Source organism: Plutella xylostella, chromosome 6 (assembly GCF_932276165.1).
Source record: "Plutella xylostella chromosome 6, ilPluXylo3.1, whole genome shotgun sequence".
Lineage (NCBI taxonomy): Eukaryota > Metazoa > Arthropoda > Insecta > Lepidoptera > Plutellidae > Plutella > Plutella xylostella.
The window spans coordinates 6,795,379-6,822,348 of record NC_063986.1 but is presented as its reverse complement, the minus strand read 5'-3'; the positions used below and the strand labels follow the sequence as shown (position 1 = coordinate 6,822,348).

Genomic DNA, 26,970 nt, shown 5'->3' with positions numbered 1-26,970 from the left:
ACACCCGGCTTATAGACTTCTAGGCATAACAATGTGAACATGATAGCATTTCTCATTATTGCCTTCGCTTCTCAGCAGGCAGTTGTCCCCTACCCTAATAATAGTCTGAATAATACAAATAAAAAGACACACTAAGATTGTTTACCTTTTGTGCTAAGTAATTATCATGAGAATAAAAAATAGTGCTTTAATTTTTACCAATTTCGGAATCAGGGGACATTATGAAACCAGGAGACATTTTGGGAAAGGGACATTATGGACCTGAAGGGATTCGGGGTATGACTGCCGACTATGAACGAGTAGGACTAAAATCGAGAACTTAGTTTGAACCCATTATATCGCTCATGCTCATCCTAGATTAGCCGCTGAAGCTAATGCCCCGGTCACCTCTTCCTGTTGTCCTGACAGGTATCACAGCTGTTGGGGCTCTCACTTCCACAGAACCGTTGCTCATTTCCCATACTCGTAGGGCACTCATGCCAATGGAGTGGAGAAGCCATTTTTGCCAATAGGAATCTTATTGGACAGATATACACTCTGCTGCTGGGACATGCAATTTAAGGCAGAATACATGTTGTATTTGTATTGCACCAATCGCTCCTATCAAGCATGTTAAGGCCGCCATTTTCATATTGTTTCTTTATATCAAGTATCAACCATACATAGTATATTTACCTCTATCGTTTCAACTTCCCATGGTGGGGAAAAGGGGTTGCTTGATTTGAAACACAAATATATTAAGATCAAATGTTTATTTAAAATAATTATATTAACCTTAAAAAGTAAATAACAATAAATGATTTAAGATTCGTAGCAATAAGGAAAGGATCTACTTCATGTTAGATAGTAAATACTAAATAGTAGGTACTTATGATGATTTATTTGTTATTTACTACCAGCAATTTTCTATCAGTTTGTAAAGTGAAACTTAAATAGGATTAGCTCAAATACATAAAAAAGCTTTGACATAAATTTTCATAGTATACATACCTACTTACTCAATTTTAACTTAAATTTCTAAATAAATACAAAACTTTTCTATATACAGCTAAATGATTAAATTATCTGAGACAATCACACCTACCTTAAATTTATTTTTACATAATTCTAATTTCCCAATAAGTCTGCGGCATCAACATCACTGTTGAATGACTGATTATTTATAATCAAATCGACTTTTCATTCAATGATTCGCTTGAACACGTTGCAAGATTCCTTGCATATTACCTACCAGTAAAAGAAATTAAAGCCAAAATTATCTATGTATTTCTGATCAACTTGGGGCAGTTTTGGACGGGTACATAAACCAGGCCAGTAAACGAATTCCAAGACAAAGTACTAAATGTATTTAACTAAAATTCGCTCCGCCGGGTCAGACATTATAATAATGTGTTTATTCCCAAGTAATATATTGAAACGAAATTTTCTTCTCGTGTTCATTATAAAAGTTTAGCTTTTGATCAAGCCAATGGTGCCGGAATATTCACCTTTTTTTGTTATAGTATTAATAGTATACCTACAATAGAACAAGTAATATTGAGAATACACCAAAGTATTTCCTAGAAGTTACATTTTACCTACGCGTTAATTTTAAATTTGTATTCAGAACTATTATCTCTGCGGAACTCTAGGTAGGTTCCTTACGCAGGTCTTTAGCCCGCTGTTTCACGTCTGAATCGTGAGCTGTTATTTAATAATACATATTTTCAATAGATCTTTTGAAATAAGTTTCATCTTCAGGATATAGTATCCGAATTCGCGCGGGTAATTTGTCCAGACATTGTGAAACAGGAACTTAGAACTGTATCTATTATTCTGGAACATCTAATCTTCTTCTAATTTAGTCAGGCAGTTTCTAAATATTGATTGATTTTATGACTAAAAACCTTAGTGCAGTAACTAGGTACATAATTATTATTGCAACTTGTCATGTAATTATAGTTACGTGTAAAATTAATGTTGTATTTATTTTTGTAAATACTTCCTTAAGTTAACATGTAGTTATAGCTAAAATATATAAATGATGAATTTGAAATAGTATTACATATAATCATGATCTAAAGTATTTTATGATGAAAGTCTATGATAAGTTCAGAGATAAGTTAAGTAGTTTGTGCTACCTACATGAAATCTCTAATGATAATGATTATACATCAAGTTAAAGAAAAAAGCAAGTAAACATGTCCAGCATTATTAACTCAATTTTCTTCTCCCGTGGGATCGCTTATACTCATGTTACTTTTCCAAGTAAACTGCTGTCAAGTTTAAACTTATCAATAACAGCAGTTTAATGGAATAAATCAGTACTAGAAACATATCTTATAGCTAGTGATGCACTAGCAAACTGAATAGCCGTCAGGAGGTAGATATTGACTCAAATGCGGATTCAACAGCCATTCTGACAGTTTTCTAACCATTCTCGGATCAGCATAGACGTATCGAAAGTTTTGCCAGTGTATCACCACAGTGCAGTGCTATAAGGATCTTTTGGCGTGTGACCCAAACCCATTTTCAGGGTATTTCACTTTATCACAGTAATTTTATTAATTTTAATTTAAATATTTAAGCCTTCTGGAAAGGCTTTTTTTGTAAAAATTGAGCTTAAAAGGGTCCACTCATGATCACGCCTCCAGATAGCAGGATTGTGTTGCCAGTTTAGTTACTTTCTGGGTTTACAAAACGGATACACTGGAAATAGTATCCTGATAGCATGACGGTCACGGGGCGGGTACCCATAAAATTTTCAGTCTAGCTTCAAAATAAAGGTGACCAATCCCTGTCTATAGGGTGATACACAATTACGAAAGATACAGCATTCATAAATTCAGCTCTAGACGAAACTTATAGCAAATTATTTTTGCAACGCTAGAATGGAAACTGAATTTTGTAGCTTTATGATTGAAATACCCATACAGTAATTGCCAAAATTTATCCAAACGCTTTACCCACGACACACAAGCCAAAAGACCCCCATCACACTACGCAAAAGCCGCAACTCCTCACCTACAAAAAGAAGTGGTTAGTACGGAGGCCCTCCAGCCTCACAAACACGAGTATAAGCATGCCCACAAACAAGGATCAGTTGACGGCGACGGGCGCGGGGCGGCGCCGCGCGCGCGCTCAGTTGGCCGGCACCGGCTGCGGCCGCCTGTCGAAGTGGAATGTGTCGGAGAGGTACAGACCGAATATGGCGACTGAATAGAACACCGTCAGGCCGAATAGGGCCACGCTCGCGCTCGCCGTGAACATGTTGGAGTATTCGCATCTGGAAAGAGAGAGTGGTGGTAAGACGTATGTATATTTATGTGGTCGTATACAATTCAAGAATCTAGAACGTAATAGGCGTTTAGCCGCAGGGCAATCAAAACCCGGCCTCTATTAGTCTGGGGGCAACGACGAGCTGCGAATTCTTTGATATAATTCTCTCATAAATGCAAAATGCTCATAATGGCCACTAAGATACATGGTTACTAGTGTAACCATGTCGTAGGTGGGCTTGTTTCTATTAGCCAACAGCTCTGGCGAGGACGGAAACGACCACCGTATTCCATTATATACAAAAATATTCAGTAGCCATTTTGGATCAAGATTTCATGAATAAATTTTTCACGAATTTTGAAATTCTGATTTCATTTTCGGGCTTAGATATAGCATGCTGCAAATATAGGTTTCGGCTTAGTATACCCTTGTTACAACACCCTGTATACACTGGTACATACCTGAAGAACCAGACGACGGTGAGCGCGACGGACACGAGCGTCATGAGTATGTTCTCGAGGTCCCACGTGCGCTCCGGCGCGCCCGGCGCGGCCAGCACTCCTTCATCGCGGATCACGCGCTGCAACCATTGTGATCATTATAAATGATAAACTAACAAAATTAGCCCAATTTAAAGGTAAAAGTGTGATTTTTTTCAGTCCTGTTGACTTTAGTATGGCAACCCCTGTTGAGTTTTCTCCGCTTTATCTGGTTGTTGTGGCCATATCTTGGTGATACCTAAATTGATTTGATATTGAATTATCTTATTTGACGACCGAATGGCGTAGTGGTTAGTAACCCTGACTACTGAGCCGATGGTCCCGGGTTTGATTCCCGGCTGGGGCAGATATTTGTTTAAACACAGATATTTGTTCTCGGGTCTTGGATGTGCCCGTAAAATGGCAATAGGCCCGCCCCCTATTACATTGGGACTAACATAACACTCTGGCGAAAAGTGGGTGCAGCAATGCACCTCTGCCTACCCCGCAAGGGAGTACAAGGCGTGAGTGCGTGTTTTTTTTTTGTGTTTATCTTATTTGAAAGCTTATAAGTTGACAATGTTTTTAAGCTGAAGTGCACAGAAAAATTCTTAAATAATCTAATATTTTTAAAATGGTTATGTTTCGGATAATGCTTTATAGGGTTCAATCGACTGGAAATGCCTTTCTCTATCACCTCCTGAAAGGATCAGGTCTACTTACCAATAACCCTGTATAATAAATACCTAACCTCACCATTACCTCACCTAGGTATTGTTAGCAGGGAAGATGCCTGTCTAAGATCTTCTTCTATCGTGTAAAATGCACTAAGCTAACTTCCTCCAGTGTTTTGCTACTCTTATTGCGAGATCATTGGCCTTCATCAGGTCTCCTTGACTGCATTTTGGGGCATTAGGACACTCTATAAGGTGTGACGTTGTCTGGAGGCTTCCGCAACTGCATAGTCTGTCTAAGATACACTTTCATTATAACGCTTTGACTCCTCAGTTTATGAATTAATCAGACGGAGGTGGTGACCCCAAATGAAAGATAAATGTTCGGTGCAAGTCAATAGCACCGTGCGTATGTAGGTACCTTACGTAAGTCAACAATAAAGAACAGACAATACAAAAGAGTGTAATCCGCTTCATAAGTACCTATCTATTCACTTTTGTACCTTGACAAACTCACAAACTGTATGTCATTACTATGTTATTTTTTTAACAAATGATTACTGAAAATGTTTTACTACGTTGCTATTGCTCACACTGTCAATATGCGTAAAGTGCGATTGCTCATTTGTTATAACCATAGAATAACGAGTACTCGTTATTCTATGGTTATAACAAATAAACTATAGTTATATCATCTTACACCCCCTCACCTGTGTGTTGTTGCTGGGGTGCACCAGACAGTGCACGACGGCGCGGTGGTGCAGCCCGCAGGCGCGCAGCGTCGACGCGTCGTCGGCCAGGACTCGCCCGTTGAAGATTAGACGCACCCGACACGAGGCTGTGAGCTCTGTCGCGAAGTGACGCCTGGGGATGAAGAAACATTTATTTTACACACAGATAACGAAGTGATATACATAGTTTATTTTATGTGTGTGTACAAATAAAGAATATTCTATCTATCTACAACACAGAATATGGAATGAATTATATTCTCAATGCAATCAACAACAACAAAGAGATCGTATTTCTTTGCCATGCGGTACCTTCGGACATCATCCTCTTATTAAAATACACTCATTTTATTTTAAAGCTGCATCGCCAGTGGGCCAACTGTTATGTTAGCGGTTAAAGGTTTAGTATGCCGATTGTTCACAATCTACGCAATTTGCAACATTACGCGTGTAACGTGCGAGTTTGCCTACGCAGCCTTAAATACAAATATAGCTAAAGTTATATAATAATATCTCTAATTCTCACCATTTAAAATCCTTCAATAGTTCGTCCAAACTCCCATCCACCTCTTTCAAGGTATCATTCAAGTATTTCAGTTTGATGAGTATCTTTCTGGCGTCTCCAGTTTCTTGCGAGGACTCTGTGGCATTCTCAGCACCCTCAGATGTGTTTGTATTACTCTCGTTACTGACAGCTGAAGCTTCATCCACGGAACTAGTCACATTAGCAGATGCTGAGTCAGTTTGGTTTTTCTTTTGGGGTTCCCCTTTCATAGATGTTATGACGTCATTGGATCGGCTTTCTGAAACTGTAAATAGAGCTTGAATAAATATGGTGTTTCATAAATTAATCTCTACGACACAGATTACTTCATTGCACAAACATGGCTGTGTGTGCAGTGATTAGATTAGCGACTTTACTATTGTAGGAGTGTCTGTGGTAGTCATGTTTACTTTTGTAAGACACAGCCTTGTTCTGCTGGTTGATAATGAAATCCACAGTAGAAGATAGAATTAATTAGTAAGTCGATTTAAATATGTATAAAAAATAGCTACCTAATTCAAAATTTCTAATCTAATAAAAAATCAATTGCTAATGATTTCTAGAATATTTTCATATAAAGGAGAATAATCCCAATTTGATTGACCCATTGCTTTCTTAACCGGTCATAGCCAAGTCAAGCTATGTAGGTAGTTTGCGGCGACTTCATGATTTATCCATAACACAGCTTTAAATAAAAGGTGCTATTGACGCCCGAATGGCGTAGTGGTTAGTGACCCTGACTACTGAACCGATGGTCCCGGGTTCGATTCCGGGCTGGGGCAGATATTTGTTTAATCACAGATATTTGTTCTCGGGTCTTGGATGTGCCCGTAAAATGGCAATAGGCCCGCCCCCTATTACATTGGGACTAACAAACACTCTGGCGAAAAGTGGGTGCAGCAATGCACCTCTGCCTACCCCGCAAGGGAGTACTTTAGTACAAGGCGTGAGTGTGTGTTTTTAAAAGGTGCTATTCCGTGCATCGCCGACACTCGTTCAAAATGGCACTTCACACCTAGAGTCCAACTCACTTGCGCGGGCGGGCTGCGCGTCGCCCTCCATGGCGCTCACGATGCTGTCCATCTCGCGCACCTGCGCGCGCGCCGCCTCCTCGTCCGCGCCCTCGCTCTCCGACCCCGACTCCGACCCGCTCTCCAGGACACTAGTGTGTTACATACGGCATACGGCCTTCCCAACGCTAATAAAGGCTTCCCGCGGTAAAAATAGCATAGTGCTGCTTCATCCATTAAACCAAAGCTAACGGCATGTACACAAACCTCCGAATCGGCACGATGCAAGTTTCTCATACACCCCATGTATAGAATAGAATAGAATAGAAATCATTTATTTGACACACAGCAAAAAAAAAGAAAAAAAAACAAAAATACATTAACTTTCAAAAACAGCTAAGTATACAGGGTTATTGGCAAGTAGACCTGATCCTTTCAGGAGGTGATAGAGGAAGGCATTTCCAGTCGATTGAACCCAATAATGCATTATCCGAAACTTAACCATTTCTAAGATATTTATTTAATATTTAAGGTTTTTTTAATTTTTTGCCAAAATTTTATGCTTAAAACTGAAAATAAAAACAACTAGCCATATTTCAAAATTATTTGTAGTTGTTTTGTGTAATTAACACCTTAATAAACTAATTAAAATAATCAAATGTGCATTATTCGTCTTAAATTTTACACAATACCTCAAAATAGTTTAACATTTTAAAAAAATATTCAAAACGCAAAAACATATAAATTAAATTAAAAAAGAATTTCATATGACATTTTTTTGTGCACTTCAGCTTAAAAACATGGTCAACTAATAATCTTTCAAAAAACATAATTCAATATCAAATCGATTAAGGTATCACCAAGATATGGCTAAAACAACCAGAGAAAGCGGCGAAAACTCAACAGGGGTTTCCATACTAAAGTCAATAGGACTGAAAACAATCACACTTTTTACCTTTAAATTAAGCTAATTTTGGTAGTTTTCCTGTTGAATTTGGTCCGTCTTTGCTGGTTGTTTTGACCATATCTTGGTGATACCAAAATCGATTTGATATTGAAATATCTTATTTGAAAGCTTATTAGTTGACCATGTTTTTAAGCTGAAGTGCACAAAAAAATGTCATATGAAATTATTTTTTAATTGAGTTTATTTGTTTTTGCGTTTTGAATATTTAATTCAAATGTGTATCTATTTTGAGTTATTGTGTCTAATTTAAGTTGAATAATGCACATTTAATTATTTTAATTAGTTTATTAAGGTGTTACTTATGCAAAACAACCAAAAAAAATATTAAAATATGGCTAGTTGTTTTTATTTTCGGTTTTAAGCATAACATTTTGGCAAAAAATGAAAAAAAACCTTAAAAATTAAATATCTTAGAAATGGTTAAGTTTAGGATAATGCATTATTGGGTTCAATCGACTGGAAATGCCTTCCTCTATCACCTCCTGAAAGGATCAGGTCTACTTACCAATAACCCTGTATATAAAAAGAACTTAAGTAATAATAAAATTAAACAAAAAAAAATTATAGCTATATTGTAAAAATAGAATGTACCAGTACAAAACAATGAACAATATGCTGCGTGTCAAAAAGGCACATCCACTCAATACAAGCCCAAATATAGTGCGATTGCGTACGACTGGGCTTATATAGGCCGTATACAGAAAGAAAGCTGAAAACTTATCAATACTTACTTACTGGATATGGATAGTTTCCCGTGGTTAACATCGCTGGTTGTACAATGTATGGAAAAGCAAGCGCTTATCCAGCTTTCTTTCTATATACGGCCTTAAGACTACCGCTCTCAGTCGACGCTTGTAGAAAACTACACCTTACACCCTATCACCTAGAGTCCAACTCACTTGCGCGGGCGGGCTGCGCGTCGCCCTCCATGGCGCTCACGATGCTGTCCATCTCGCGCACCTGCGCGCGCGCCGCCTCCTCGTCCGCGCCCTCGCTCTCCGACCCCGACTCCGACCCGCTCTCCAGGGCCACTGATAGCGCCGCTGTAAGTAATGTGTACAGTTAGGTACATAAGTAAAAATACCGTTCTGTACCGCCGTGGTGACTTTCTTTGTGAGGTGGGTTTGAATCATCAATGAATTATGTAGGAATACTGAATTAAAGTAAAATTATATTTATACCACATGCTCTTACAGTAAAGGAAAACATCGTTAGGAAATCCGCACATCTAGAAGTGTGAGCCCACCAATCCACAGTAGACCAGGGAGCGTGGTGGGAAATGGTCCAAGCTTAGGAAAGTAGTTAAGACTTCAAGGGTGCAATATGTACTCTGAACTTTTTTCTATTACTTTCGCAAAATCAAGCATGTGCAGTGAGATGTTTGGTTTAGGTAGACGAAAACACCTATATATCCAAGATAAAGCAACATAGTATACTCACTGTCAACTCTTCTATAGAAGTGCAGTCTATGATGATTGATCATTGCCATGTCAGCATCAACTATGCTGTCCATTTCTTGTAGCGGTATCACTCTAGTTCTGTCTCCTGTTGCCTCATCAACATCATCAGTATCTAAAAATATTTACAATAAATTATTTACAAGAATCATCTTTGTCATAAATTATGTTAGTAAAAGTGAATTAAGTAATATTATACACAAAATACAAAGTCTTGTGGAATTCAGTTTCTGGTGTTATTCCTCAATGCTTGTATCTGTATCCGCAATGTTTGTATCTGTAGAAGTATACAGGGAACATAAATTTCTGACCCTGCTAAAGGTTTGTTAGTACAAGCTGATAAAAGAGCAATAACCTGTCAAGTTGTGCAAATTAATCCCTTTTACACAAACTTTATTGTTTACATAATCTTAAAGTTATATATAAAGTAGGTAAAAATTTGCAGATTTACTGTCAAAAGTAATTTCAACCAGTCAAACTTAAATTGGCGGACATTAATATTACAGTGCTTATATGGAAGCCCAATATTTATATTTTTACACTCTACATACCCATAGGATCTGTGGCTGTAGATTGAGTTGAGACATTGCTCTGTGTTCCCACGCCCACAAGCCCAGGCCCTGTGAAAGAATGTAACAATATGTTATTGTAAGAAACTTCTGTTGTCCCTGAAGTCAGCCATTGACACAACACTGTGCAGTGAGACCAACTTATCTGATGCACTCACAGTAAACATACTTTATAATGCTATTTCTTGTTAGTAAATTTACTAATAAGTTGATTGTAAAATATACATTAATGTTAAAATTGACATGATTCAGAACATTAGATACTTGAGTAGGAAAGTAAACTATTTTAGATGGTAAACATTGCTTGCTTGTAATAACTGTAAAATAAACTCAAAACTACTATGCAAAAGGCAAAAGTGTAACCCTCTTATTCAATGAAAAGTTATAGGATGCTTTAGCTATGAAACTGTTAAGCTTAAGAACATATTGTTCTTTGGCAGAGAGGGACAAAACAGTTCAATAGCTAAAACATCCTATATCTTTCAATGAAAAAGGTAGTGTGTGTATTAGTAATAGCAGTTTTTGGGCAGTAACATGTGTATATTTCAATAATTCTGTACAATATTGTAACCATTCCTATTGCATAAAAAATAATGTCAATAAATGAGAACCATGAACTCACGTGTTCGAATGCTAACAGTGAGTGGGTGTGGGGCTCGCGAGCGCATCAGCAGCACGGTGCGGTAGCGGTCGGGGCGCGCGCTCGTGGACCACCAGGCCAGCGCCGCCACCGCCATCACCACAACTGTCCCCACAAACTGCACCACCTCATCGCCCACACCTTCTATCAGCGGCATCCTGGCCTGCAAACCATAGATAATCATAGAACAACATTTGAGATAAAATTTGGATGTGATGGCAACCTACAGCTTCAGTAGCCTTCACAACACTACATCTGCAGTCAAGGTCAACCAGATTCTATGGTCAAAAGGAATATTTTATGTCTTCTCAAATGTACACCTGAAACTCCAATGTCAAGTAGAAGGGCAATTTGATGATTTTCTACCAATGCTTGGGATGATATAATTCTGTAACTACATAATATCGTAATGATAGGTGATGATAAAAATAATACAACGTTCATTCTCAACTTACATCAATTTCCGCATACACACAAAAGGATTTGAATATACACTGCGATTAAATTGTCAATAGGACACTTTTACAAGAAGAAAAGTAGATGAACATTCAATTAGGTACGATAATTTTCATGAAATCTGAAATCTTTACTTTTATAAAACGTAAATAAATTCTGTCAACCAAACCAAAAACCAACTCAATCGCAATCGGAGAAAGATTAGGAAACATGACATTTGGTTACAATTGACATTGACAGCTACCCCGTTCAAAAGTGAATAAAGCGCGCGAGCGCTTTACTCAAATATTGTATTGCTCAGAATAATAACGATAACACGACCTTAGGTCGATCACGAATAAAATTTGACCTTATAATAGGAATTTACCTACTTCTAACTACAACATCTGCATTATAGATTAAATAAGTAAATTACATAATACAGAAAATATTCAAAGATCCATTTATCTTTTATTTATTTTGAATTTTGAATTTGAATTTTGAATCTCATCCTTTGTCAGACCTCCTCAGGTCAGACCCATAAGAAATTAGGTACCTACCTTCCTAACCACTAGTCAGACCATGAGATCCTTCTAGAGAAGTTCCTTGATGTGATCTCATCTCATCTCAACGAAAGTTGCGTCAGAAATTTCTTAAAACAATGCGTAATTTTGAAATAGTGAAAAATTCCCTTATTTATTTAATTATTTTATTAAGAAATAATACTATAAAATGAAATTATTATTAATCTTTTATAGGAAATAATAAGTACAGAAATGACTCGATGGAGGAAATGGGTGATAGAGAAACATATATATTCGAAACAGAGATAGTATGCTATCGTTTCTTTCTATGAAAAACTGCATAAGTATAAAATTATTTGATGGCTCATCAATTCCATAATATTAAATATTGCGCGTACATATTTATTTTTAGATTAAAATTATAGGCTAGAAAAGTATTAAATTAACGCAACTCTAAATAAAAGTTATATAACAACAATATTTTTGTTATTTTAAGGATTTTTATAGAATTTATATTTCAGTATGGTATTAGGTAGCAAAGGAACGTTATTCTTACGTCATCTTGAATGACAAGTTGTTTGGCGCTTTTTGCATTGCGTCATTTCCGTTCTAAAACTTAACAAGAGAGCACGAATCTGCGAGACCACGATCCGTAACGTAACCGAGAATAATAAAATTTTCCGTGATTGTTTCTGAAAGGTCTTGAAGTAAAGTACCAGTTGGTGTTAGAAATTTAAGTGTGTAATAATAACAAATTTCGTTTGGAGTGTCCGATAAATATTTTTTTGTTAATTTGGTCTTTTTAACTGCGGTTATAAAGACCCCGGACAGTGATATTTTACGTTGAAGAAAAATAAAAATAAGCCAAGACTATAAGGACAGAGAGCAGAAGGAATATTAACATGAGCTGCTTGAACTTCCAACAACAATCCAATAATTTGTACTACGAATTGAACAATAAGGAAGTTTATTTGTCAACTCATCAGCAGTACCAGCATCACATTATTCGCCGTATTAACCACATTTGTATGCGAAAGGACAAGATAAAGAAGTTTAAGACAACGTTGTTTAGAAGAAATATCAAAATGTAAGTACATACCTGCCTACCTTTATAGCAACTAGAAACATGGACAAATATGTAACTGCTTCATAAGCTCTCAGTCGTCAGTCAAACCTAGATTGCTATTATATTTAGGTATGTTCTTGTCAATGTTATCAGCAGGCGTAATATACATAGATATTTTAAATTTACCTCGAAGAGGTAACTAATAGGGTTGGTAGGTAATGGGTAAACCAAGGGTAAACTAAATTAACTAAACATAAGAATTGAACCGGAAGTGGTTTCCATAAAATTACTTTCTGAGAGAAAACCATAGACAGGTGGATGTGTTCCAATGTTGATTTTAGGCTAGAGAACAAAATATTATCATTATTTTATTTGCGACCTATACTCTGTCCATTATATTATTGGTTTTTTGACATTCGAAATCGCATAGGTGCATATTTGACGACTGCAAAGGAAAACCAACTTTACTTACCAGACATTAGGAAACGTCAAAAATACAATAACATAGTGGAAGCTCTATAGTATTAAAATTTTGCTTGCTAACAGAAAGGTCACAGGTAAATGTTCAAAGGTGTATTTTAACCTAAATCTATTCTATTTAGGTAATTATGTTATTGAGCATGAGCTAATATTTGCTTAATATCCAGTTTTAATAAAACCATCAACAGCCTCAGAGCAACATCTCATTAAAACTACAAGTCATAAAATTCATCTCTCAGTTGACAAATCAGATAAAAAATGTGAGGCCCCGTTGGGTTGTATGATTTATTTGTGTTGTTATATTAAGGGGCTGTATTCATATTATTAATGTAAAGAATATTGACTTTCGCATTTACGAATAAGTATTATTAAATATTTTCGTGAAAATCTATATAATTTAATTTTTACTATGGGTATGAATGGGTATGGGTACCTGCAATAAAGAATTATTATTATTATTATATTATTATTATTATATTAGAATTTTCGTTCGCGAATGTTAAAAAAACACATACATACCTACCTATTCGTAGTTAACAAAACACATATTCGTAACAATCATAACATCAGTAAGTATCTAGTTATTTATAGTTAGTCTAGTCTAGACCAGTGAAAAAATTTGATTGGTACGCAGGCGCTGGCGGATACGCCCCGGCTCGTTTCTCACCTGAGACGTCTGCGAGCCGAGAAGTGATATCCTTGACCAAACTTTTGGCGTCCGGACCCCATGACCCAATGGATAATTATATGATATATATAAAACATTACTCGCTCATGATGATAGGGTTTACCGCTGATATTGCTACCGTACCACCACCAATACATTCATGAGCAGCCAATAATCATCCACTGCTGGACATAGGCCTCTCCCAAGGAGCGCCACAACCCTCGGTCCTCGGCCGTCCTCATCCAACCACTACCCGCCACCCGCCTAAGGTCGTCAGTCCAGCTGGCAGGAGGGCGTCCCACTTGTCCCACTCAGAGATTCTGCCATAATAACGATGTCGTCTGCGAAGCGGAGGTACTCGCCATTTATACATATGCTATATCCTTTTCAGTCCAACGTCTTAAAGATATCTTCCAATGCATTGGTGAACAGTTTCGGAGATATCACATCACCCTGTCTCACTCCACGCTGCAGTCGGATAGATCTTGTCTTGTGGTCCTGTACTTAGACAGTCATAGCGCCACTCGATTTGGCATCTCTGCAAGGATTCCAAAACTGCCCAGGTCTCGATGGAGTTGAAGGCTTTTTCATAGTCCACAAAGGCTAGACACAGAGGCTGATTATACTCTTCGGTCTTCTGTATAATCTGCCTTAGTTACTGTGTGGATGTGGTCTATTGTACTAAAGCCTTTTCGAAACCCAGCCTGCTCTGGGGGCTGAAACTCGTCTAACTTTTGGGCAAGACGGTTCGTGATAATCCTTGAGAACAGCTTGTATACATGGCTTAAAAGCGAGATCGGTCTATAGTTCTTCAGAAGTGTTTTGTCACCCTTCTTAAAGAACAATACCACGACGCTCTCAGACCATGCTTCCGGTGTAGTGCCATTGTGAAGAGCCTCTGGAGCTGTTCGAGGATTGCAATACCTCCAGCTTTCAGAAGCTCTGTAGTAATCCGTCTTCACCCGGAGCCTTGTTGTTTTTAAGCTGCTCAAGGGCTATACAGGACCAATACATTACCAATAAACAATCCCGCTTATCTGTCATATTCATATCCATTAAATTTTCGTCAGCTTTGGCAGTTAGGTAATGCTGCATAAGGATTGTTGATTGTTAATATTCGTTGGAGGTAACCCCATTCTTCAGTAATGTATTAATTGTAGTGTACATTAGATACATATTTATGATAGCGAAACCTTCTATAAAAAAAATATATAAGTACTTACATCAGCAATAAAATTATTATTGCTGAACTTGAATTCTGTTCAAAGATCCCCTCAGCACTCTATCTTTGGTCTCCCTCATTCAACTCTCTACCATATGCCAGGTATCAAACTGTCTGAGGTGGCCGGTCCAGCGTGCAGGGTATCGTTGCACTCTAGATTTATATTGTGTTTATCGGTCTTCTCGAAGATTTATATAGTGTCAGTAACGCTGGTAACTAGTTATTATTCTGTGATAGTATAGGTTCTATAGTCAATTGTTATCATCTAATACTTACTTACCTAGTAACAGTAACTTATCACTTGGAAGGTGAGATAAATGAAAGGTTATTCAACTAAAACTTCAATGTCGAGGGGAATGAATCATCAATCATCATTGACCACCCAATCTATTTATTGTGCCTACACATTGGCAATGACATGATGTATCCCCAAAACAGAGATTTATAGATTCGGTTCTTCTGCGTGTTAAATCCATACGTGTATCTTGTTTTTTGAGAAGCAATATAATATAGGTATAAATTGATTTACTTTAAGTATTTTACGTCGTACCATGTCATTTCTAGTAGCTGTATTTAACAGAGGGGAATTCAGACACTCTGTGTATTGTATAATCTCATTAGTATACGAACCTACTTCTACCTTTACGATAGAGCAATTATTGCCCCTGTCTCGTGACTTTTTCATTTCGAGAACGGTCATTGGTCCTCCTAAGTTGACGTCATTTTACCGACCAATAGCAAAGCAGAAAGTTTATTTTTAGAACGAGGACGTAGCAAGGAGGGGATTGAGGAAAACCGCGGCGCAGCTTGCGGCAACGGACTGTTATTGCACAATAATTTCTGAACTCGAGTAGAGTGCGCGCGTGTTCCGTCGCTAAACTTTCTAGAAATTACGGAGTTTGGTATTTTCACATAGTATCACACGTATACCACAAGTGTTTTTGTTCGTGTGGTCATATTAAAAATATATTTAATTAAACTACGAAGACAACTATATCCTGACTGCAGGCGTTACAGTATTTGTTAGTAACAAGGTAAGATATTAATATTTATATTATACTATTTAGTATTTACATATACAATATGCATATATTATATTAAGTGACTATAAAGTTAGAAAAATATTACACATATTTTAAATATTTTAACTTTATATATAAGTACTATAAATACCGATATTTCACCGATATTTAGTTTAAATTTACATTAAGTACCTACCTACCTTAGATAATTTGAGATAAGTTCATATTTTTGATTGTAGATTTGTACTTCTATCGATTTCTTATTAATATGACGCTGGTTATATCTAAATGCGTCGTTCCATAAAATCTTCACTGGTAAAATAGTTGTGTCGTCACATCTGCCCACTACGTCACACGCATATCGGCCCTTGAACTTGCCAACTGAAACGGAGTCTTAATATTATGAGAGTTACGGTTTACAATATATGAAACCGAGAAATGGAACTCATTCAAACTAGTCGAAACCTGCCCGTGTTTATCGTGAAAGGTATATGAATCGGTTTCTTGGGTTTTTGTCTTCACTCGTGTCTCGCGTTGTGTCGTGTCTGCTGCCTATAAAGATGAACTTTTTTTAACATAGTGAAATAATTCAAATGATACTTATAACGTAAAAATATTGCTGCAATGTTTTGCTGAAATCCATTCCACTGTTTTTGGCTTGAAAGGGTAAAAAATTACATATAACACACCCTTAAACATGGTATTCGGTTTGGGTATGTCTGTACTATGGTACCATACCATAAAGCTGAGCCATAAAGTTACTAAGTTTTATTAAGTACATAATATAATTATTATACTTACATATCTCACTGCTATGGTCTGCGCCCACGTACCGTAGTGCCCCCGAAGTTTTGGCATAACATAAAAAATGTGCACTTCCGGTTTGATAGAAGATGAACAAAGTTGATTTTTTTTTTTTTTTTTTTTTTATTTATTTAGGTCTTCTTACAGCGAGTGTAACATAACATGCCTTGTTTATAACTTACGTCTACAGATTAAAACTAATTACACAGGCTAATTAAAAGTAGACACCACATGCATTAGTACATAATAGTTATTGGTACTTACTGATTATACTATAATGAAGCTATGTATTTCGTACGTAAATAGGTATTTAACAAAAAAGAAGAAAAAAAGTAACTAATGTGACGACAACATTGTTAGCGTTGTTTTTCTGATAGGAGTAGGTATACTTATAAGTAATATTACAATACAAACAGCATATTGCAGAGTTAGTAGGTAGGGTCAATAATTATTCTTGTGAAGTAATGTGCTTCTTTATTTTTGCAACAGAGTCGGTAAAAATATCTATAGATCCGCTGTGTTTGTTTAAAATTTTACAAAGTCTGGGAATAGCGGCATTAGCTCCGAGGACTGTTGTTCGCAGCGGGGGGCACAGAGGTGTAATGGGTCTGCGTGGCAGGTTGTACGGCACTCTAAAATTAATTTTTGCCAGTAAGTTGGGACAGTTGATTTTACCATTTAATAATTTAGATAAAAACACTATATCTAAAATATCCCTCCTTTTCTCCAGCGTGACCATCTTAAAGTGCTTGAGCCTCATGTCATACGACTTCAACTTTTTCGCTTTACCTACGGAGAACGCTAGATGCCACATAAAGCGCTTTTGTAACCGCTCGATCTGTAGAATGTGCGTAGCATAGTGAGGTCGCCACACGACACTAGCATATTCAACAATACTTCTCACTAGGCTATTGTACAAAAGTATTTTAGTGCTAGGATTTTTGAAATCTCTAGAATTTCTAATAACAAAGCCGAGAATGCGAGATGCTTTTTTTACCATTTGTTCCATGTGAGGAACAAACGTGAGCTTACTGTCGAAGTTTACACCCAGATCCCTGATTGAGTTTACATTTTTTAGTGCAGTATTATTTATAAAGTATTCTGTGAAAATAACATTAATATTCCGCGTAAAATGAACATAGAAGCATTTTAGTGGGTTAAGCTGCATACCATTACGCTCGCACCAGACCAGTAAATTATTTAGATCTTCTTGTAGTTTTTCGGAATCTTTACTTGATTTTATAACTCTAGCTATCTTGAGGTCATCTGCATAAAGAAATGGGATCGAGTGATTAAAACAATCTGGCAAGTTATTAATAAATACATTAAACAGAATGGGGCCCAGATGAGACCCTTGTGGTACCCCTGAGGAGATATTGGATGTGGATGATTCATAACCGTTTACCACGACGTAGAATTTACGGTTTTTTAGGTAGGACTCCATCCAGTGTAACATGGAACCTGAAAAACCGATCGATTTAAGTTTCGAAAGAAGGACATTATGAGAGACCTTATCGAATGCCTTGCAGAAATCGGTGTAAATTACATCTGCTTGGTTATGTGAATCTATATTTTCTGTGAGAAAATTTTCAAAACAAACCAAGTTCGTTACTGTGGACCTGGCCTGCAAGAAGCCATGTTGATGTTCTGTAAAAAAATGTTTACAATGATTTTGTATGACCGGACTGATAATCGACTCAAGAATTTTGGCAAATATACACAACAATGAGATTGGGCGGTAGTCTTTAACGGACGTAATTTCACCTCCTTTAAAAATCGGGACAACTTTAGCTGTTTTCCACCTAGAGGGCACCGTTCCACTTTCAAATGATTTATTAAATATTAAACATAGTGGTAAGGCTAGGCTACTAGCGCAGTTTTTTATGAAAACTGAAGGTATACCGTCTGGCCCTGAGCCTTTGGATGTATCTAGATTTTTTAGCTTTTGTAGTACTAATTTAATATTAGTTTGCATTAGGCCGAAGCTATCACTGTGAGAATCTAGTACGCTATCCGGCCTGTTGGCGTGAGAGTTATCGTATACTGATGCAAAATAGGTAGCAAAATATTCGCATATATCTTCACCCTTTGTGGCTGTGTCATACCCATCACTTATTGTCGCAGGATAAGAGCTTTTACCTTGTCTTTTTCCTTTAACGAGGGACCAGAAAACTTTAGGATTTTGTTTTAAACTGTCTTCAATTAATTTTAAATACTCCTTATAGCAGTCTTTAGCTTGTTTTACACAGCGATTTTTAATTATGTTTAATGATATTTTGTCTAGAGGGTTCTTGTAGGTTTTAAATCGTATTCTTATATTATTTTTTTCTTTTAGCATGTTTATGAGGGATCTATTGAACCAAGGAGGATATTTAGATTTCTTATTATGTTTATATGGTACATACTGGTTAATAGATTCCCAGATTTGTTTATATAAGTAATCCACCATATCATCAACGTCTAAATGATCAAAATGTTGTTTAAACGGAATACCCTCCAAAAATTCGTTAATTGCCGCATAATCCGCTTTATGAAAATTAAGTTGCTTTTGTTGTTTATTGTAGGGCAGCGTTTTTGTGTGTTTAGATTTTAAGTGAATTTCAATCGGAGGATGTAGCAGATCTACTTTAGACAGAATATCCGCGGCAGGACATACTTCACAGATTAACTTTTCGGCTAAAACTAAATCTAGGATATTGTTATTTTTGTTGGTTACGTTATTGTGTTGTGCAAGATCATTCATTAGTAAAAAAGATTTAAGATTTGATTCCATATTAGTCTTTGGACAGGTGTTAGGGTCTTGCCATGCGATATAACTTAAATTGAAATCACCAACGATGCAGCATAAATCCTTAGTAATTTCACAGACTCTGTTACAATTACCCAAGAAAGAATCAAGATTTTTGGATGTTACAGGCGGAGGTAAATATATTGCACATATATTAAACTTATGAGATGTTTTGGTAACAGGATATTCAATAGTGACCCAAATGTCTTCGCAACTGCTTTCCCAAAGAAGATTGCGTTTCGATTTAATTTTTTTGGAAACCGCTATGATAACTCCCCCTCCATCAAGTTTAGAAGTAGTACTAAGGTCTCTATCTCGCCGATAAACTATGTACCTGTCATCAAATAACTCATTAGTTATAATACTATCATTTAATTTAGTCTCGGTTAGAATTATAATATCGTAGGAACTTACACTAAGATTACACAGAAAATTAGAAGTTTTAGTTCTTAAACCGTTGACATTTTGGTAATATATGTTTAAAAAAGTGAATTTTTTAATTTATAAGTATAATATTATGCTGAATGACAATTAACGAATTAGGCCTTCAGTTTGTCTAGAGTTTCTATATCTTTAATGAACCTGTATTCAGAGGTATCATCTTTCCGCATGTAGACTCTGCCTTTGCGCACCCAGACGAATTTGTATCCGAGCTCCTTGGCTTTCAGACGTGCGGCTGAGTGGATGGCTTTATTGGCCGATGATAAGTGCTCCACCACGAACACAGGCTTCTTGTCTCCCTTTATGCCAATGTGAGATGTGTTTAACTTGTCATGTGGGTTGGACTTGTTAAAGTTAATCACGGCCGCAAGTAGCTCATCTCTCAACTTCGGTGAGCTCAGTTGCGTTACTATAGACCGCGGTCGTGCGCTATTGCGATTCATTTTAGCTACTCTGGTACAATGTAGGATTTCGCGATCACTGATTTTGCAGTTAACCACCTCTCCAATTTTTTCGACCAGATTCACAACATTCTCAGAGTTGATTTCCGGTAGACATTGTATTTCTATGTTGTTGGCCCTTGCGTTCTGCTCCATTGCGTTCATTTTATAGGTTAGATCATTTACTTTGGTGTTCAGCTCATCATTTTGCCTTTTCAGCATAGTTATATCTTCAGTAGTATTTTTTTGAATACTGATGAAATCCTCGTATTGATTACTCATGAAAGTCATTGATTCTTTTACATCTTTGATTTCATCTTTGATTGACTTCAGTTCTGAGTTAAACATAGTAGCCATTGATTTATTAAGTTCGGAGAGCAGGCTTTTCATTTCTGCTTGAATTATGTTGCGCACATCATCTTGAGTCATGCTCGTAGTTTCTTGTGTACATAATTCTGGGGAATCCACAGGAAGTCTTTTCTTAGGTCTCTTAGACGTATCAATTGTCTTCACGCTCATTTTTGTGTTTATTGGAGCATTATCAAGACGTCTAGACCTTGGTTTGCTGTTAGTGCACAATGGACAGACAAAAACCTCCTCTTCGGCTACTTCGGTGGAAAGACAAGTACCGTGATACTTCTTTTGGCATTTAGTACAAAGTATATATTCGTCTTCCTCCTTGCCAAGTTTACAACATCCCCATGTTAATTTGGAGTCAGCCATAATTAAGAGATGGACCAAAATTATATTTTTTCAATGAACATATAATAGTGTGAGTCGTTCTGTTCCGCTCCGCTTATGCGCCCGCTGGGTCCGTAACCTACAGGTGATCACGTACGCAGTGAGTGACTCGTATAGGTAAGTTGCAGTCTACCCTACAGTATCTTACCGCGGAGCACGGAGTGCGATAGCGATATGGGGAATAATAATTGCTTTCTCTCTTACTCGAGGGGGTGAGGGGCAGCCTCCGCTCAGTGAACTCACGCGCCGCGGCAGACAGCTGGTCGCCCAGTGCACACGAAAATGACTCGTACTTAGACACTGTTTTGAACTGTGATTGTAATGAATATTCTTTGATACAATTAGGTAGTTACTTGTGGCGTAAATTTTAATGAGCAACCGAATACACGTCCGCTCGTAGTGAATTTTAGTACGAAGTTGATTTTGCAACGCATCATTTTTTCTCGGAATAATAACTTCGTTTTTTCTATGATCGTTGGAAGGAACCCAGAGGATTCCCCACTTGCTTTGTGGGATTCCCCGATGATCGAAAAGAAAATGTATGTAAACGGTAGGGTAGGGTTAAAATAAAAACAAATGTAGGCTCATTGTAAAATTCTATTGCGCCCCTGGCCCTGGTCGTTCTGATTCAGAACAATCAGGAAACAGGAATTAATGAAAGCAGCGACATATAGGTACCTATAGGATATCGAATAGTGTTAGATCGTCAATGCAAAGCTCAAGCTTTTCAATGGTCAATCATCGGAGACGACCAATCTCTCCGTACACATTTTCTACTTTGTACCTTAGCTTTGTGCAAGAGATTGTATGAGACCTACTTATAGCTGTTATCGCGAAACAAAAAGCATACATTTTATTTCAGTAGGAATGTGGAACTGTAGGTTTTTATTGACGCTCACTTATAAAATTCCATGAGGCTATTAGTAGGTACACTTAGTTAAGTATATTATACACAGGTAGATTAGCTATTTATGTAGGTACTTACCTACCTACAGACGTAGTGTATAATGACTCATGACATCATGGCATCGCATGGTTGCATTGCATGTGATAGGTATAATAGTAGGTACATTTGACATTCATTAAAGTGGATAAAATCGCCTTCTTCACATTGAATTTTCGTTTTGAAGCTAGGTTTTTAATGATGACCTAGGTATATCGTTTAAGTACATGCCTCCTTATTTTTAATAATACCTACCTGACCGAATATAGGGGTGTTATACCTATATTTATTTGTATCTGTGCGTTCAGACATAGACGTAGCTACGGAACAAATGAAAATATTCGATATTTTTGGGTTCTGAATTTTGACTGTTTGCAACCATGTTTCATGAAGTTCAACAGTGTTTGATTTTATTTTACTAACATGTATTTTATTTGTTTGTTGCAGGCCTACTGTTGGAACAGTTTGTTGGTTGGCAGCCTAAAGGGTTAAGATTTCATTAGGAGCTCACGAAGAGTTCGAACAAGTAAGTTCTACCGCTATAGCGGGTTTTTTTTCTTCTTTTTCTGTTCACAGGAATCTTGGATCGTCTTAGCAGCTTATGAAGAGAATTGAAGATTACTAAAATGTCGAAAACTGACACAAAACTTAATCTTTTCTCTTTCTTAAATATCTTGGTACCTACTTAGTACTTACCTAATATTTGATGAAAACATTGTCTTTATAGTATCCACGAGGAAGGTACACCTAGGTTTTTTTAAAACTCTGATGTCATAAAATGAACGAGTAAATTTATCAACTGCAGGAAAAAATCCAGTTATAAATCTCTCTCTATATGGATTGCAATTACTTTGGCAGATATAATACCTAATAAAACTTCAATAGGTCTTTCAATTGTTTTGCTTCATACGGACATGGAATAATGTGACTTTTTTTCAAAGATGTGCAAAGTCATGGTTCACCTAAGTACCCTCCATCTCTCCTTCCCTCATTGTATGTTTCCTCATCATCATCATGGATGTTTCTAGATTATTGAAACAATTGAATATACATTGGCTATTTACAAAAAGCCAGAGATTACGTTTTTATATAACTATATTTTTTTGTTTCTATAATCTGTAAACATAATTTCTTATCTTAAATTCATATATTTCTTTAAACAATGAGCCTGTTATTTTCATATACTTAATATTCAGATAAGTACTAGCTTTGTACCTACCTACTTACCTTCATATTATAATATCAATGATAAAATAATTCTGAGTGTTATTGAGACTCATGAGTTAGACATATGAGTTAAATTATTTTATTATGGCAGACAAAAATGCCGTAAAACAGGGCAGCTTACAATCAAATTTAAAACATATTAGATATAATACAGTCATAATGATCCATTGGAGCATTATGTAAGACTCTTCGCAGCCATTTCTTAATGACTGTCAATCAGTAAATGATTGTAATTAAGTACAATAATGTAATCTTTAAAGGATTTAACATAATATCTAATGATGTAGACTAAATTTCTTGTAGAGCATACGAACTTACTTAACTGCTCGTATTTAGTATTTTTTTGATACCTACCTAGGTTTAGGTACGTTTTTAAACATTTATGTATTTTTCTATACTTATGTTTTCCTTCATTATTAATATTATTATTATACTTAGTATGATCGCCCACATTTTTATTATATGTCTTAACACTCATCCAATCGTGATGGAAGAGACAATCTTTGTGCACATCTACAGTGTTACATAACTATATATAAGTAGGTACCTACGTAGTTAACATGTGTCGAAAATTGTCTCTACCATCGCTCTCCTGTCCTGAACCTCCCTACATTCTTAACGTGAACAGCACATTATGTTACGTCCTATCATTTTTGTTTGTAGTTCTATTCAAAATGGTTGCTCAAACGATCACCCGCGCGAGTCGCAGCGACGATACCGACAAACCCGTCAACTCTGATAACCACAGACATGGTTTTTTCGCAAACGAGTCAAAAGACTCCGAGCATTTTGAAAGTGGTAGAGCTAAATCGTTTAAAGCCAGAAAAGAACCAGAAGGCGAACGGTGCAACCGGAGTGGTTACTATAGTAGATACACAGCCAGGCCCGTCGCAGCCCGTGTCGCCAGCCGAGTCGCTACCCGTGTCGACAAGCAACTGCATGGAGGTAAGCCCCAACCTGCGGCGCGTAAGTACTCGACGCGTTCACTACTAAATGCAATACTTAAGCTTACTTATAGCCGCGCTCTCCTCCCGAACAGTCACTAATGTTTACCCATCTGCCTTTCAGGAGTTTCTGAAACTGGAACCGGAGCAATTCGAAACAATGTATCAAAGTTCGGACTGCGAGTTCTTCCAAGATCTGGGCCTCTGGTGCTCCGATCCCGCCAAGGAAGAACAAGTACTGACCATTGGTGAGTATCATGTGTCTATATTTATTTTTGGAACATAAACTATCCTTAGTCTTTTGAACGACATCTTGCCCAAAGTATGATCTAACTAGTTTCCTCTAGTCCCTAATGTAAGAAGCTCTAGCTCGTAGACCCCGTAAACTTTACTAGTAATTATCCAACGTAGTTATCCAACCTAGCAATTCAAACTCAATTATTAACGTGCTCAAACATTTCCAGATTCACTAACAGCAGACACTAAAGCCAACAACACAGACACACTATACACAGTATCGTCCCCGGTCGAGCAGGCCTCGCCTGTCTCGGCCGACGGCTTCTTCAATCACGACGGTCACTTCTACCCAGACCTCAACAAACAGACACACTTCCAGGAGCAATTCCTGGACATCGCCTCTTTGCCCGTCGTGATTGGGGACGAGGGCCCGGCGGTCGCAGACTACTGGGCCCACACACACAACACAGATTACACTGAAACATACACCGACACACTATTGAAGACTCCGTTTATTGATCAAGAGGACTCTATGGATTTGAAGATAGTGCCGCTGGAGAAGCTGGAGTGGAGGAAGAGCGAGCGGCCCAAGCTGCGGCTGGACGTGGCGGCGCCGGCCTGGCCCGACCTCGCCATCACCACGCCCGATGTGCTCAGCTATGTCGAGCAGCTAGAGAAGGAGAAAAGCTATCCCATAGAACATGTAAGTAGTTTTAGTAATATTACCACCATTGCCACCATGATGGACAGTTTTTTTTGTGATACTTATAAGCTTTCATTTTCACAGAATCTCAGCAGCGAGTGGCCGACAACGGAAGACACAACCATGTTCGCATCAACGGAGACCTCCAAAGCCAACAGCCCAGCACACTTAGAGTACGAGCCCATCACACCCAAAACGGAATCTCACATCGAGTCGGACGACGACATCAAGTCCGTCACGTCACGGAAGCGAAGACGCGACAGTGAAGACTCGGATGAGACGTATAGACCGGAGAAGAAGAGTAGCAAGAAGTACCGGAGACGCAAGCCGAGCGTGCCCATCCAGGACATGATACAGGCGCTAGAGGAGTCTCGACCGGCGACCAAGGCGCGGCGCGGGAGGCCCCCCAAGCGGCGGGACAGCAACGTGTCTTCAATATGCAGCGCGGGGCCCTCCTCTACGCCCGACAAGTACCGCGAGGTGCGGGACAAGAACAACGAGGCGTCCAAGCGCTCGCGCATGAACCGCAAGCTCAAGGAGCTGCAGATGGAGCAACTGGCCCTGGACCTGGAGGAGCGCAACAAGCGGCTGCAAGTCCGCGCCGACGTGCTCGAGGACATGACCAAGCGGCTCAAGGCCGCCCTCATGACCGCCATCTTGAAGCCCTGAACACCAGCCACCGAGCCAGTGAAGCGCCTAGTGTTGAATTGAACTTGCGTAAATGATTTTACAATATACGTAAATACACATTTACATGGGCAAGATTGTTAACAGTTCGTCTAAGTATGTTATTTGTTACGTAATAGTGTTGTTATTCTTGGATCGCGGGCGGATGCCATGAATGAAATATTATAATAAGTTGACGTTTCTAAGTACTTGCCGAACTTTGTAATTAGTTTAACTTTCCCGGAGATGACATTTGATTAATTAATTGTAGTTTTAGACATAAACTAATATACATTATTGGGAATTTCTGTCTTTGCATAGATGATAAATTAATAATACACTTACTGGATTATTCCATATTAATATGTGAGGTACCCACTTATGGGTAAATTGTAGTGTTAAAAATTCTGTTTACCTATCATAATATAAGCTTGACATACATACAATATAATTGTTTAAATTACTTAGTTGTAGGTAAACGGACTTAGATATTTGCATGGTATTGATTAAATAGCACGTTTTCTTTATTTTGAAATAAAATTCGCATCTTTACATGTCTGTATTATTTTAATCCTCAATAAAGTACCTACTAGATATTTAAATGAATCATAATATAGGCAACTTTGGATAGGTATTGATTAGCTATCAGTGATTCATGCACGAGATAAACAACACGAGTAGAGTGTGTGATACAATACGAATACACTGCAGTGGGTGAATGTAATGATTCCTGAAATACATAATGGTCACGACTTTAATCCCCGAGTCAGAGGTGACTCACATGCGAGCCACCCACTTTTCGCTGTACATTATTCGAGTCGTTTTTGAATGAGTGCAGTTTGACGACTGAATGGTATGAAGTAGTGGTTAGTGAACCTGACTGCGGGTCCAGCCAGACTCGTCCCATTCCACACTCGACCCGAATTTCATAATTTCGATAAGGTTCATTTTTGTTTGTATTTTTTTTCTTATCGCAAAGTACAGTCGACAGAAATTTTTTATGGATTTCTTAATTGATTGCATATAAAGTGATTATCACTTAAATTTAAGAAATATGTTGACTAAACTGGCCTAAGTTTGACCTCAGTAACAGAGAGAGGTAGTTTACCCTTCTCATTGTTTTAGCCTGAAATAAACGGGTTATCGATAACAATGGTCAAGATTTGGATGGCCTGCATCCATCTCTTTCGCGCACTTACTTGTATTGTAATTTATACATTTGATAAGCAAGGGCTACTGCGAAGTACCTAATTATAATTTTATAAACAGCAAACGGATTTTATACATATTT

The 26,970-nt window shown here is 37.6% G+C and overlaps 2 protein-coding genes across 3 annotated transcripts; one reads left to right on the top strand and one right to left on the bottom strand.

Annotated features, from left to right (window-relative positions):
• Positions 1–1,849: 1,849 nt before the first annotated feature.
• LOC105397381 (transmembrane and ubiquitin-like domain-containing protein 2) lies at positions 1,850–10,987 on the bottom strand. The gene is made up of 10 exons (XM_048621837.1): positions 10,785–10,987; positions 10,312–10,492; positions 9,672–9,740; positions 9,104–9,235; positions 8,544–8,706; positions 6,718–6,848; positions 5,669–5,951; positions 5,122–5,275; positions 3,720–3,838; positions 1,850–3,265 (listed from the first exon to the last, which is right to left on the bottom strand). Exons 2-10 carry the CDS (start codon positions 10,484–10,486, stop codon positions 3,121–3,123), a joined length of 1,371 nt encoding a protein of 456 aa, XP_048477794.1. The 5' UTR covers positions 10,487–10,492; positions 10,785–10,987; the 3' UTR covers positions 1,850–3,120.
• Positions 10,988–11,898: 911 nt separating this feature from the next.
• On the top strand, positions 11,899–26,229 carry LOC105397380. Of its 2 annotated transcripts, none has more exons than XM_011569393.3 (6): positions 11,899–12,375; positions 22,350–22,428; positions 23,793–24,074; positions 24,198–24,321; positions 24,538–25,013; positions 25,098–26,229. In XM_011569393.3, the coding sequence occupies exons 3-6, from the start codon at positions 23,880–23,882 to the stop codon at positions 25,680–25,682; spliced, it is 1,380 nt and encodes a 459-aa protein (XP_011567695.3). In that variant the 5' UTR covers positions 11,899–12,375; positions 22,350–22,428; positions 23,793–23,879; the 3' UTR covers positions 25,683–26,229. The 2 variants fall into 2 exon arrangements, with proteins under 2 accessions (XP_011567695.3, XP_011567693.3); XM_011569391.3 differs by lacking the exon at positions 11,899–12,375 and adding an exon at positions 15,547–15,757.
• Positions 26,230–26,970: the final 741 nt, after the last annotated feature.

Bases quoted from the DNA above. Each gene is read 5' to 3' on its own strand.
- LOC105397380 (XM_011569393.3), top strand. From the start codon at position 23,880: ATGGTTTTTTCGCAAACGAGTCAAAAGACTCCGAGCATTTTGAAAGTG. The intron at 24,075-24,197 runs GTAAGCCCCAAC...TCTGCCTTTCAG, and splicing joins CGACAAGCAACTGCATGGAG to GAGTTTCTGAAACTGGAACC. The intron at 24,322-24,537 runs GTGAGTATCATG...AAACATTTCCAG, and splicing joins AGAACAAGTACTGACCATTG to ATTCACTAACAGCAGACACT.
- LOC105397381 (XM_048621837.1), bottom strand. From the start codon at position 10,486: ATGCCGCTGATAGAAGGTGTGGGCGATGAGGTGGTGCAGTTTGTGGGG. The intron at 3,839-5,121 runs GTGAGGGGGTGT...CAATGGTTGCAG, and splicing joins ACCCCAGCAACAACACACAG to CGCGTGATCCGCGATGAAGG. The intron at 3,266-3,719 runs GTATGTACCAGT...CTCTCTTTCCAG, and splicing joins ACCGTCGTCTGGTTCTTCAG to ATGCGAATACTCCAACATGT.